The sequence below is a fragment of the Podarcis muralis genome, chromosome 6 (genome assembly GCF_964188315.1).
Source record: "Podarcis muralis chromosome 6, rPodMur119.hap1.1, whole genome shotgun sequence".
Lineage (NCBI taxonomy): Eukaryota > Metazoa > Chordata > Lepidosauria > Squamata > Lacertidae > Podarcis > Podarcis muralis.
The window spans coordinates 24,165,277-24,178,535 of NC_135660.1; the positions used below are offsets into that span (position 1 = coordinate 24,165,277).

The window sequence follows — 13,259 nt, forward strand, 5'->3', positions numbered from 1 at the left end:
GCGGCGGCTCCGCCTCCCCGCTTCCGGAGGGCGGGGCCTGCGCGAGGGGCAGTTTGCTGCTTACGCGGCGGCTCGGCCGGAGGGAGCGCGTCAGGCGGTTCAGTCTCTTCCCCCCCTCCCTTCCCTTCACGCTGCCCTCCCCTCGCGCGCTTCATCCTCCTCCTCACACAAGCAGCGCGGCCACAGCTCAGTCGCGGCGTCTGTCTGTCAGGCAGCAGCAGCTTCGGCAGCGGCGGCGGCCAAGATGGTGGCGAAGCAGCGGATCCGGATGGCCAACGAGAAGCACAGCAAGAACATCACGCAGCGCGGGAACGTGGCCAAGACCTCGGTAGGGGCTCCTTCGCGGAGGAGGCCTCGGAAGCCCCTTCTCCCCTTTCCCCTCAGCGCCCTCCTGCGACCCGGGAGGGCAGGGGCCCGTCTCCCCCTGCCGGTTTGCCCCTCGCGCGGGAAGCAGCCTCTGAAGGGGGAAACGCGCGAGGAAGATGGGAGGCTGTGTGGGAGGGGGGGGGCTTCGCCTTTAACCGGTTCCTGAGGGGCTGAGGAGGAAGAGGAGGATGGGGGGGACTGGGGGGGTTGTGGCCTCCCTCCCCCCGGTCGCTGAGGGGCGGCTGCCCCCGAAAGAGCCCCCCTCCTCCTCTTCCTTCTTCCTCCTCTTCTTCTTCCTCACCCGAGCCGTCCTGACGCGCTGGCTCTTCCCACAGAGAAACGCCCCCGAAGAGAAGGCGTCGGTGGGGCCCTGGCTGCTGGCCTTGTTCATCTTCGTGGTGTGCGGATCGGGTAAGCGCTGGCAGCTGGGCGGGATCGGGCCCCTTGTCCACCATCTCCATCAAGGGAATTGGATTTTTTTTTTTTAGTGGGGTGGGGGGGTGGTTTTCAGGTGGGGAACCCCTTCCAGCCTGAAAGGTCTTGGGTTAGCAAAGGTAAACAAGCTGCTTTCGTCTCAAGAAATTTTTTTGGATGGCGGCGACACTTGTTTGCTTCCCACAGATGTTCCCCTGTGCTTCTCTGGTGTCCAGTAGTTTGTGGTCCTCAAATTGTTGGTTATATTTGCCAAGACGTGATCAGGGAGAAGGAAACTGTTCTCTTAGAAGAGGCATTTTCTTTTTCTTTTTGAGTGGTGGAAGGTGTTTTCGCCTAAAAGGGGGGCAGCACTGCTTCTCGCAAGTGGTGGGATGGGGAGCAGGTGTTCCGAAACATCTGGAGAGGTGTAGCGGATTTGCTGGGCAAGGTGGACCCCTAGGGCTGCTGCTGGCTTTGAGTGCCATATGGGCAACTCTGCCATATGGGCAACTCTACCATTGGACCTTATTCAGTTACCAGGAGTTACCAATTTAGCCCTTAGGTTCTCACATTGGTACTTTTTCATCATAGCTATGCTGGTTTGTTTTTTAAAAAACTTGCTTAAAATTACTAGACAATATATTGGAATCCCTCTACACATACACACATGTTGCCTAACTTGATTGGGCTAGTGCTACTTGCCCACTTTTTCTGAATAACCCCCACTGATCCTTATGTACATCTGTAGCAATGAGGACTTGCAAAAGATAAAGGCATCCTTAGAATTTTAGTTTCTCAATGCTGTCTTTTAAGTTTGTTTTCCCAGAAGTGACCCACAAATCCCAGTGGTATTGTCTGTCTAATATACCTGTGTTCAGGTTTGCACAGCAGACTAATATAGCTGGCCTTTTGGAAGTTGGTATTTGAGACTTACCCATTTAAATAGCCAAATTGCAAGTAAGGTAATTTTTCCAGTACACCAGGTGGCTCAGGACAGAGCTTCACAAAAAGAAAGAAAGGGTATGCAAAACAGATTTCCTAAACACCGTCAGGGAACACTGTTAATAATATGTGATGGTTCACCTAGTTCTATAAGCTTATCGGCTCCATTTTTTATATCCTTAGGAGTTGTGTTGATGGTTACAAATAAGATAAGGAGAGTAATAGTTATTATTACTTAAATGAGGGGCTTTATTCACATGAACTTTGCCTACTTCACAAATGGAGGAGACTGGTATTTTATTGTGGGTTCATAGCTGTTTTTAAATGTCATGCTTATACCCCTTATTGTGGCTACTTAGTTGTTGACGTAGCAAGCAGTGGTCTAAACTAATAGGTTACAAATGTGCTGCCAATAGCAATTTTATACACTATGCTGAAAACAGGAAGATTTACATTGTCAACCATTGCTTTCTTTTAAAACAGCCTTCCTAGCCACACTTACCTGAGAGTATGTACTACTGTACATGGATCATTTCACTTCTGAGTTATTATGTGTAGGACTGAGTGGGAAGTCATATTGCTGAAATCAAAACTGCTAATTAAAATAGGTTGATTTCAGCTGAGAAAACAGGCAAAATTTTGTGCCATATGGTATAGTTTCACACTTCACTTGGTCTTTCTAATGTGGCTTTCTTGGAAGATACTTATATAAAATTGAGAGTAGTAAAATGTTCTGTCTTACACAGCTTAGTAAAATCAAGTGGAACTTGTTCAAAGGTTTTCTGAAATCTGTTTTACTTGGTGTATATAACAATGCCAATGTACATAACTCTTTAAAATGTGCGTCATTTGATATATTCTAACATAGCAACATCTAAACCTGTTTCCTTTTGCAGCTATCTTCCAGATTATTCAGAGTATCAGAATGGGCATGTGAAGGAGCTGATCCTTAAACAAGATTGTTATATTTCTCCTGTGAACTATGAACTCTCATTCCTGATGTTTGATAACTTGGAATTTAAATTAGCTGTCGTCTTGCTTCTGAAGAACTTTCCATGTTGACCATATGTCATTCCAGGTTCCTTCACAAGTCATTCCAAGTTTTTTAGTCCATGCCACAGTGCCTTGAAAAAGCACCACATGTATAAAGCAATAAAGAGTTATTGTTAACTTACAATCGTGGACCTACTTATTCTGTGAATCAAACCCATGCTTTATGTTAGTATATTAAAGTGTAAGCAGTGTAGATACTTAGTGACTGCATTATATGTAAACACCGATCTTTCTTATGTTTCTTCTGTATAAATGGAAGTTGTTTTATTTAAAATGGAGAAGTTAAGCTTATCAAACAGTGATTGTATGACTAGTTCAAAACACACTCAAGCAACTCGGTCAATGGATGTGTGCTGTGGTTTTTGCTTATCTAAAAAGAACATCTGTATGTGGTAGCTTAGTTTGACCTTAGCATGTGGCAACTTAATAAGTCTCAAATTGTTCTGATAGAAGACCTTACCCTATGCTTCTTGGAATATTGTTTTAATAAAACAATGTAGTTAAAACCAATGGTTTAATTGACCATATACATAAATGAACAAACCTCTTCAGTCTTAAAAAGCACCAGAAGCTTTACAAAATGCTTAATTGTTGTTATGCTGTACTTGAGTGTCAATGTTTCTCATGTCATCATTCCTTTCTTTGGGGTGGTTAATCCTCTTGGGAGCAACTGAAACTTAAGTGTAAAACATCACATGCTGACTTGTTCCACGATACTATAATGTTCTTGATAGCCCACCCAAAGAGCACTAACATGCCTGCATCCTGAATAGTTCCCCAGTTCAGCTGAATAAGTTAACCAATCCAGAGTTTTATATTGCTGTGACAAATCTTTTTTTTAAAGAATCCTACAGCATTTTCATTTCATAGAAATCAAAATAAGAGTAAGTGGGTTGTATTTTCACAGGCTAGTAGACACAACAGAAGTATCCATCTTGTTGCAGAACATAGTGAGGTAAATACAAGGCTGGGCACTCTTCCAGGGAATGCCTTCACAAACAGGTAATTGGACCACAAATAAACTACTTAAAGGGCTACGTGAGGGGAAAGTTAACTAGGTAAATTACTCTGTAATTTTGCAGGGTTGCGTTGCTGATGGGCAGGTGACTGGAAGGCTACATTTCTTACCATTAGCTGTCAGCACATTCTGTAAATGAGAAATGCTTGTTTGTAATCTAAGAACTATTTCCAATAAATTACTTTAAAATCTGAGGTGCGTTAATTTCTTTAAGTCCTTAACTTAGGTTTTTATTTAGGTAATTATAACCCTGCGATTCTTACGGGAAAATGGTTATATTAAGGGCACAGCACCATGCTCAATTTATGACAACTTTTGAGCCCTCTAGGATTTTCTGCATAGCCCATGCTAGTGATATAATGTCAGCATCAAGGTTTTGCTGATGTTGACTCAACATTGTTGGCACAGCTGTCAAAGGTGAGTGTCACTGGGGGAAGAGCAGGCTTAGTGTGAATCGAACAGGTCCCTCAGATTCTACCCTTGAATAACGACGATTTAAGTTACACCAACAAAGGAGATCGTATAAATCAAAAAAATTCCTATGGAGAGTCAGAAAAGTCTTCCTGCCACTCTGCTCACATCACTGCAGTGATGCCAATCACAGCATGCATAGAATAGTGTAGAAAATCCTTAACACGGAGTCCATTTCTCAGATGCCAGCACATGCAGCTCTTATCTCTGGTCTTAAGCCCTGCACACCAAAGGGAATGTTGATGTTGAGAAGTGTGGAGAAATGCTTAAGAATAAAACTTGTGAAGACCCTCACGACACCCAGCAAGAACTTTTGTACCACTCCGCAGGTAAGTAGATGGGGGGAGCTTGACTTAAGCTTTAAAGTATGGCTGCTACAGATGTCTCCCATGTCTCTCTCCCACTTTCCACCCTCTGTCCTTTACAGTGTTCAGCGGTGTACTGGCTAATCCTTCCTCAGCAGCTGGTGACACCATCACATGGTTAGAAGGCACTGTGTAGAAGGAGGGGCATTGGGGTCTGTGAACCATCAAATTCAGGTAAGCTCTCTAGTGATTGAAGGGCACTCCTCTCAAACCATCCTTACTATTGACTAAGCTATCATAACACCCTTCACTCTGCAGAATTGCAGCCCGGCCACATGGAGGTCAGTCAGTCACTACACATCGCAGTTCCCTAGCTGGGAGAAGAGTGTTCCTCTGAGGAGCAGCTAGGTGGCAGCACTCTCACAAATGCATACTGGACATCTAGGTCCAAGACCTTCTTGTCAACTGCTGACCATTGATCTTTGCTGCATTTTGGCCTTTTCCTGGGCAGCTTTCAGGCAGGTGCAACAAGCAACATAGCTCTTATTCCTGTTGCCGTGCAGTGAGCAAAAGAAGTGTACCAGCAGTAGTAACCAGTATGATTCCAGCTGTTCCTCTGTGGCGTTGCCAACTTGATATTCTAGTGGGCTCATGTATCTTTGCAAGTTGCTTGCTCGGCAGTTGTGAATGCAGTGTGGCACAATGGGGTAAATGACATCTGAGCTGCCGTGAAACTTTCAAGATCACAGGAATCCTAAGCTAAGAATGGTGACAACTCTTATGCCATGTGTCTTTCAGAACCTGCTAAAATGATGCTGTCCACTTTGTTAGTTAGGATAAGCAGAGAGAGATCACTTCTATCCACCAAAGTTCGTTCTTGCCTTCTCTTACCTTGAGATATGATTCTGGGAAGGATGGGGTCTTAACCTACCATAACTTAGGGTAACTGTCCTCTGGTAAGCTGGCAGGTTCTCCTGAGTTGCTGCTGCTGCAATGAACGAAGCATTTAGTTGAGGGAGGGAGGGAGAACAGATGACAAAATTTGGGGCAATAATCAAAGGAGCATGTGTCCTGTGAGCTGTCTGTCTGACTGCACTGCTACCTCTCTGACACTCCTCAGATGTGCCCCTATTTGAGGCGTCTCCCTGTTGTGCAGTCAAAAGCTTGGTTACAGTCATACCTTGGAAGTTGAGCAGCTTAAGGTCGGAGCGAAACAATATAAACTTAAAGCGTTTGCAGATGACCTAGTTCTGACACTACAGGAGCCAGAATCTAGTACGAAAAGAGTATTACAACTGATCCAGGATTTTGGTCGAGTGGCGGGATTTAAATTAAACAAACAAAAAACTAAGGTCTTGGGAAAAAACCTGACAGATACTGAGTCGGAACGGTTTCAGAGAGAGACAGAATTAACTGTGGTTAAGAAAGTGAAATACCTAGGGGTAAACATAACAGCAAAAAATCTGAGTTTGTTCAAAGATAATTATGAAAAATGTTGGTTGGAAATTAAGAGAGACTTGGACAGTTGGTCAAAATTAAAACTTTCATTGCTAGGCCGAATAGCTGCTATTAAGATGAATGTATTGCCAAAAATGTTATTTTTGTTTCAGACATTGCAGATCATAGACAAAACGGAGTGCTTCCGGAAGTGGCAGAAAGATATTTCTAAGTTTGTCTGGCAGGGCAAAAAGCCCAGAATTAAGTTTAAGATACTAACGGATGCGAAAGAAAGAGGGGGCTTTGCCCTGCCAGACTTAAAGTTGTACTATGAAGCCGCAGCTTTCTGCTGGCTAAAAGACTGGCTGCTTCTTGAGGACACGGATGTACTAGATCTGGAAGGTTTTAATAATGCATTTGGATGGCATGCATACCTATGGTATGATAAGGCCAAGATTAACAAGGCCTTTAAGAACCATATTGTCAGGAAAGCAGTATTTAATGTCTGGACAAGATACAAAGACTTATTGGAGAATAAAACCCCGAGGTGGCTGTCACCCCTGGAGGCTAAGGCCCGAAAAAGAACCAATATGGAGGCCAACTGGCCAAAGTATTGGGAGATATTAGAAAGAGATGGAGACAATTGGAAATTGCAGAGTTTAGAGAAAATGAAAGATAAAGTGCGAGACTGGCTACACTATGCTCAGATCAAAGAGGTATTTAAGAGTGATAAAAAGTTAGGATTCCAGGTGGAGAAATCGAAGTTGGAAACAGAACTGTTAGAACCTAAGACTAAAGTACTTTCAAAAATGTATAATTTGCTGCTGAAATGGAACACACAAGACGAAATGGTTAAATCGGTAATGATAAAGTGGGCACAGGATATTGGGCATAATATTATGTTTGAAGATTGGGAAAGGTTGTGGACCACTGGGTTGAACTTCACTGCATGTAATGCTCTGAAGGAAAATGTAATGAAAATGATATATAGATGGTACATGACCCCAGTTAAATTGGCTAAGATATACCATTCGTCTGATAATAAATGTTGGAAATGTAAGGAAAATGAAGGAACATTCTTTCACCTTTGGTGGACTTGCCCTAGAGTGAAGGCCTTCTGGGAGATGATATATAATGAGTTAAAAAAGGTGCTTAAGTATACCTTTACTAAAAAACCAGAGGCCTTCCTCTTGGGCATTGCTGGCCAGAATGTGTTAAAGAAGGATAGAACATTCTTTATGTATGCAACAACGGCAGCAAGAATACTGATCGCCAAGAATTGGAAGACGCAAGATCTACCCACTCTGGAAGAATGGCAGATGCAGCTGATGGACTATATGCAACTAGCAGAGATGACTGGCAGAATTCGAGACCTGGGAGAAGAGAGAGTTGAAGAAGACTGGAAGAAATTCAAGATTTACTTGCAAAAATATTGTAATTTGATTGAATGTTGATAGGGATGTCAGAATAGAAATAATTGTCTATCACCAAACCAGAGTTAAGCTTAATTAGATGTTAATGACTGAATTTAAAGACTATGAACAAAATGATAATTTGCTTGGAAATAATTTTATAAATATGCAAGTGTGTGGGGGAGGTGTGAGGGAGTCCAAAGTAATGATGAAAAGATGCTAAATAATCAACATTGTTTTATTAAATATGTTTTTTGTATTGAAAAACCTTAATAAATATATATATTTTTTTAAAAAAAAAGGAAGTTGAGCAGCTTAGTTCCTGAATGTTTTGGCTCCTGAACGTCGCAAACCCAGAAGTGTCTGTTCCGGTTTGCAAACTATTTTTGGAAGCCGAACGTCTGACGGGGCTTCCAATTGGTTGCAGGAGCTTCCTGCAGCCAATCGGAAGCTGCGGGTTGGTTTTCAAACGTTTTGGAAGTCAAACGGACTTCCGGAACAGATTCCGTTCAACTTCCAAGGTACAACTGTATTAGCAATGATTGTGTGATACAGGTGAATTTGAACACCTGTTTGTAGAGGGATTTCCAGACGTTCCTTATTGCTGAATTGCTGCTTGCCCTAGGGGCTCTTTCAGTAGTGATTGGTGGGTTGCCTGTTGTGTATTGCTCGAGGTCTTGGAGATGTTTCCCTATTGCTGTGTGTGGAATGGGTCAGTCTATGCATGGCTATCGGGGCATTGTTGGCATGCTGCTCTGTGATGGGTTGTGTCAGTGGTGTTGCCTTGGATTTTTATAGTTCTAACTCTTCCCCCTCCTCCAGACTGGTGCTGGAAGTACATATGGGGTCCTGACTAAATTATACTGGTGTAGCTAGGGTCACAGGAGTGCTATGTTACCCTGCAGTTCTGTTCAGTTACTTGGAAATAAGTTCCACTGGATCTGGTGCAACTGCAAAATAAATCACATAGTTTTGCCAATAAATACATGGAAATGTGCCATTGTATCAATGTGCCTATGGCATGATAATAATAATAATTAATTACTAGTCTTCTCTAGTTATTAATTGCTAGTCTTCTTTGGAGATCACTTGTAACCGAGTAAGATTGTCTTCCATGAACATGGTTTTGGCAGTGAGTCCGTAAGTGACTGTGGAGACCAATTCTGGATCCACACGTCCTTCCACAGTGGGGACATAGGTTTCCGGGAGGGAGTTTTATCACGGTGCCAAGCATGCCTTCCTCTTAGCACATTTTCCCTTTTCGTCCTGAGTTCAAGCGTCTTCAAAGAGTCTTTAAACCTCTTTTGTTGACCACCAGCATTGCACCTTCCATTTTTAAGTTTGGAATAGAGTAGTTGCTTTGGAAGACGATCATCAGACATCCGCACAACGTGACCAGTTCAACAAAGTTGATGTTGAAGACTCATTGCTTCGACACTGGTGATCTTTGCTTCTTCCAGTATGGGCAGTTATCTTTCCACAAGTGCCACACTGATGCTGAAATCCAGCATTGTCTCAGCTCTGCGAGTGTGGCTTTCTCCTGATTGAAGTGCAGAGTGTTTGAGGACTGGGACATTCTCAGGGAAGCCAAAATGCTTGTTTACAAAGCTATTGTACTACTAACCTTACTGTATGCTTATGAAACATGGACCATTTATAAACGCCATCTCCAGTTCCTCAAAAGATTCCATCAACTGTGTCTCTGGAAATTTTTATTACTGGTACTCCACCCATCTGGCTAGGTTGCCCCAGCCACTCGGAGCAGCTCATAAAAAACAGTGAAACATCAGATATTAAAAACTTCCTGATGCAGGGCTGTCTTCAGATGTCTACAGAAGGTCAGATAGCTGTTTAGCCCTTAGACATCGGATGGGAGGACGTCCCACAGGACAGGCGCCACTACCGAGAAGGCCCTTTGCTTGGTTCCCTGTAACGTCACATTTTGCAATGAGGGAACCACCAGAAGGCCCTCAGAGCTGGGCCTCGGTACCTGGGCTGAACAATAGGGCCATTTAGGGCTTAACAGGAATACTTTGAATTGTGCTCAGTAACACGCTAGGGCGTAATAAGCACCTTGTCCCAAAAGATTTATTGCATGCCTTCAGCATGTAACAAATGTGAGCATTAAGGCTTGTGAAATCCTAAAAGTGAGTGCCTCATCTGTCTGTAGGAGTATTGGCATTGTGATCTTGGACCATATTCAAACACAGAAGGAGAAGAAATTACAACCAGAAACCGAAGGGTCTGTTGGTTTTATGTCTGATCTCAGTAAAGCAAGTTCACTTAAGACGAAGTCCTATTTTAGTTTTCTGCTATGTCTGTTGAATGATATGGGGAATTTTGTTATTGAGATTGCCCACAGTCAATGAATAGTCTTGAAAGTATAGTCGTACCTTGGTTCTCGAACGGACTCTGTTCCAGAACTCTGTTCGACTTCCGAAAGCATTCGAAAACCAAGGGGCAGCTTCCAATTGGCTGCAGGGGCTTCCTGCACTCAATCGGAAGCCATGTCAGACATTCGGCTTCCAAAAAAGTTTGCAAACTGAAACACTCCGGGGTTTGCGGCATTCAGGAGCCAAAACGTGAGTTGCAAGGCGTTCAAAAACCAAGGTACAACTGTATATGATCAGATACAGGTTTTATGAGCCTTGGACAAGAGACTATTTAAGCTACTCTGAACGCCTTGAAGGAAGAGGGTTCAAGTGTAAATCATATTCTGCTGGTTTTTTTCTACATCCCAGTAATCAATTTTTTTAAAAATAAACTCAATCACATTCTCCCACACCCCAGCAAACAAAATGTTATTTAGGAAAAAAAATGCAGTTACGCTAGCCAGCAATGGCTCCAACCTGATAAGCAAACCAGTTGAGCTAGAATAGTTATTTTGATTGGACAATGTCACCCCCTCTAAACATTTAAAGTAATATTTGTTGAAACTTGCCCTTTCCAAGTGAGATGAAATATTTTAAGCAAGCTTCTCCAGCATTCCTTCTCAACTGAGAAGGCACGGTTAAATTTCTGTTCCATACAGGGTCAAACATTGTCAGTATCAAATGCATGACATGCAAGTATTAAGGGATAGTAACTTAACTGCATCAGTTAATACCAAGATATACCCTGATGGTTAATAAATCAGAAACATATTTTGATTAAATAGGTAGAGCATTTTATATTGTCGTTCCGTGCTGAATTGGCAGAAATATGTCCCACACTATATAAATCTTTGCCTTTTACTTCTGTTGAAATATTAAACTCTTTTCACATCAATATAGAACTAGTATTTTTAAAATCCTAAATTTATTGAGGGTAGCCGTTAAATTTCATGCCCAATATTGATTTTTACGTTTATTAGGTAGCCTGGCAAGTACATGACCTTGCCTTCAGGTGGAAATTCCTAATACCATTTAAAAGCCTCAATCATAACTAATTAGATAAACCAATAAGCAGTGAAGCAAAGTACAATCTATCCTGAAAAGATGCAAACAGCTTTGCACGTATGCACCTGTTAAGTTTCAAAGTAAAAAATGCCATTGAATGCTTTGTAATGAATTAGCGTGATTCTCATGTGGTTTCCAGTAACTGGTATTCAGAAGCATACTACCTTGACATGAGCCAGCAGGGTTAGGAACCATTGGGCGCCTTATTCTCCATGGAAGCCTTGAGTTTTCTTTTATAGTCATTAAGGTTCTTGGCCATTACTGCTTCTTGTGATGCAGATTCCATAGTTTAACAATGCTGTGTGTAGTATGGCTGGGAAATCCAACACTGTGATATATCACCAGCTAAATGCTGCGATATACTGATATATCACAATGTCTAAAATAAGGATGGATTTTGTCTGGCTTCACAGTTTTCCCCACATTGTGATTTTTGCATCGCATGCGCACGCACACATCATGATTCGCAATATATTGCCGGGTCCAAAACTATGAAACTGTTATCATGATATGGACTTCAAACTGGTTTTGGATGATATATCAATATATTCCCCAGCCCTAATGTGAAGGAGTACTTTCTTTGTCCGAATCTTCACTGAATGCTCCTGATTTATAGTATTATGAGACATTTGACAGAGTGCCTTAGACCCCTACTTCGCTCCTGCTGGCATCTGGGATGAGGGAGACTACAAGCAGGTTGTGGGCACTTGAAGACAATGGAACAAGCCCTCCCCAACCCCAGTAGTTACTTCACTTTCCAGTTCTCATATTTGGGCCTGCCCACCATCCAATTATTCAGCATCCAGTGTCCACTCTGGGCATAGCGTGTTAGGTAATTTGTGAGTGGAAATGGCCACAGCACACAACAGGCAAATGCTTCCCGTTCGCATTTGAAGCCCCAGCCTGCTCACTAGAATTTTCCTTTCTTGTGGCTCCTGCTTCTTGGAAAAAAACCTCAGGCAGTGCTTGTCTTTAGCAGTGAGAGGAGGAAGCTGTGGGTGGTTTCTTCCCTCTAGGAGGATCAGGATAAGAAACGAGACCAGCAGGATGGCAGAGTGAGAAGAAATAGTAACTGAGAAGAAATGGGTGTATTCTACCCTTGTTTACTTTGGGAGTGAAGACAGTGGCAAGTCAGGCAAAGAGAATCTGATGCCCTTAATTTGATCCCTCTCTTACTCTATTTTCCCCATGTGCATGTTTATTTAAATTATTTAAATTAAATTTTGCCACAAAGGGAGACGGGTGTGTGTGTGTGTTCCTGGTTGTTTGCTTTTCTAACCTCTCCTATAAATGCTTACCAGCGCAAGGAGAAATCGTTCAAACAGGTTATTCTCTCTCTCTCTCACACACACACACACGTTGTTGTTGTTGTTTAGTCATGTCCGACTCTTCGTCACCCCATGGACCAGAGCACGCCAGGCACTCCTGTCTTTCACTGCCTCCCGCAGTTTGGTCAAACTCATGCTGGTAGCAGTTTGGTCAAACTCATGCTGGTCTTCTCTTCTCATGAGGTGGCCAAAGTACTGCAGCCTCAGCTTCAGGATCTGTCCTTCCAGTGAGCACTCAGGGCTGATTTCCTTAAGAATGGATAGGTTTGATCTTCTTGCAGTCCATGGGACTCTCAAGAGTCTCCTCCAGCACCATAATTCAAAAGCATCACACACATTTGCTAAACAACAAAGCAAGAACCAAGGCTTGGTTTGAATAAGATGTTTTTCCTGAAGCATGTGCATAACCAATTGGGGAGTGGGAAAGTTTACAGGAGCTTTTTTTAAGCATTTACCTGAGAGTAAGTCCCATTGAACTTGGTGAGGTTTACTTATGTGTAGACACGTATATAATCAACTGGTTAAGGTTCCATAGAATTCAAATGGCAATGCAATAAAATAAAATACAATATAAGAAATAAAAGAAGCAATCAAAAATCAATGAGAAATCCACAGAAATGTGGTGGACCACCTGAATGAAGCTTGTGGACCAGCTTGAGCACTCCCATCATGGTGGATTCTGTTTCACTACTTGAACCTAATTATGGACCTTGAGCTAGTTTGGAGGTTCTATAGGGAGTGCAGCTATCTTGACTGAAGAACGGTACAGTCCTTCTATCTGGCATGATCGGCCTCTTCCACTGAGTGTGCAGGTTTGGGAGGGATGGGTGGCACCCGCCTGGCCAGTCAGATCAGCTGAATCTACCCTGGTGATCAGTGGGGTCAGATCACCCTCACATCCACTTGAACCTAATTATTAGACTCGGATAAAGACTCGTGACTCGCTTGATACGAGCCCCTAAAATCACACTGAAATCCTGATAGGGACTAGTGTTTAATCATTTTTAACATCCACCAGGGTGCAGTCTGGGAGCTGTACAACAAAATCTCAAACTCTATGTAGGATCCACAGTAAC

General features: G+C 42.8%; 1 protein-coding gene across 2 annotated transcripts; it reads left to right on the forward strand.

Moving 5' to 3' along the window:
* Positions 1–59: 59 nt before the first annotated feature.
* On the forward strand, positions 60–7,702 carry SERP1 (stress associated endoplasmic reticulum protein 1). Of its 2 annotated transcripts, XM_028731289.2 has the most exons (3): positions 60–328; positions 702–777; positions 2,619–3,987. In XM_028731289.2, the coding sequence occupies exons 1-3, from the start codon at positions 245–247 to the stop codon at positions 2,657–2,659; spliced, it is 201 nt and encodes a 66-aa protein (XP_028587122.1). In that variant the 5' UTR covers positions 60–244; the 3' UTR covers positions 2,660–3,987. The 2 variants fall into 2 exon arrangements, with proteins under 2 accessions (XP_028587122.1, XP_077786006.1); XM_077929880.1 differs by lacking the exon at positions 702–777 and having other exon boundaries at positions 189–328; positions 2,619–7,702.
* Positions 7,703–13,259: the final 5,557 nt, after the last annotated feature.

Coding starts and splice junctions, on each gene's coding strand:
- SERP1 (XM_077929880.1), top strand. CDS start 6,144: ATGAATGTATTGCCAAAAATGTTATTTTTGTTTCAGACATTGCAGATC.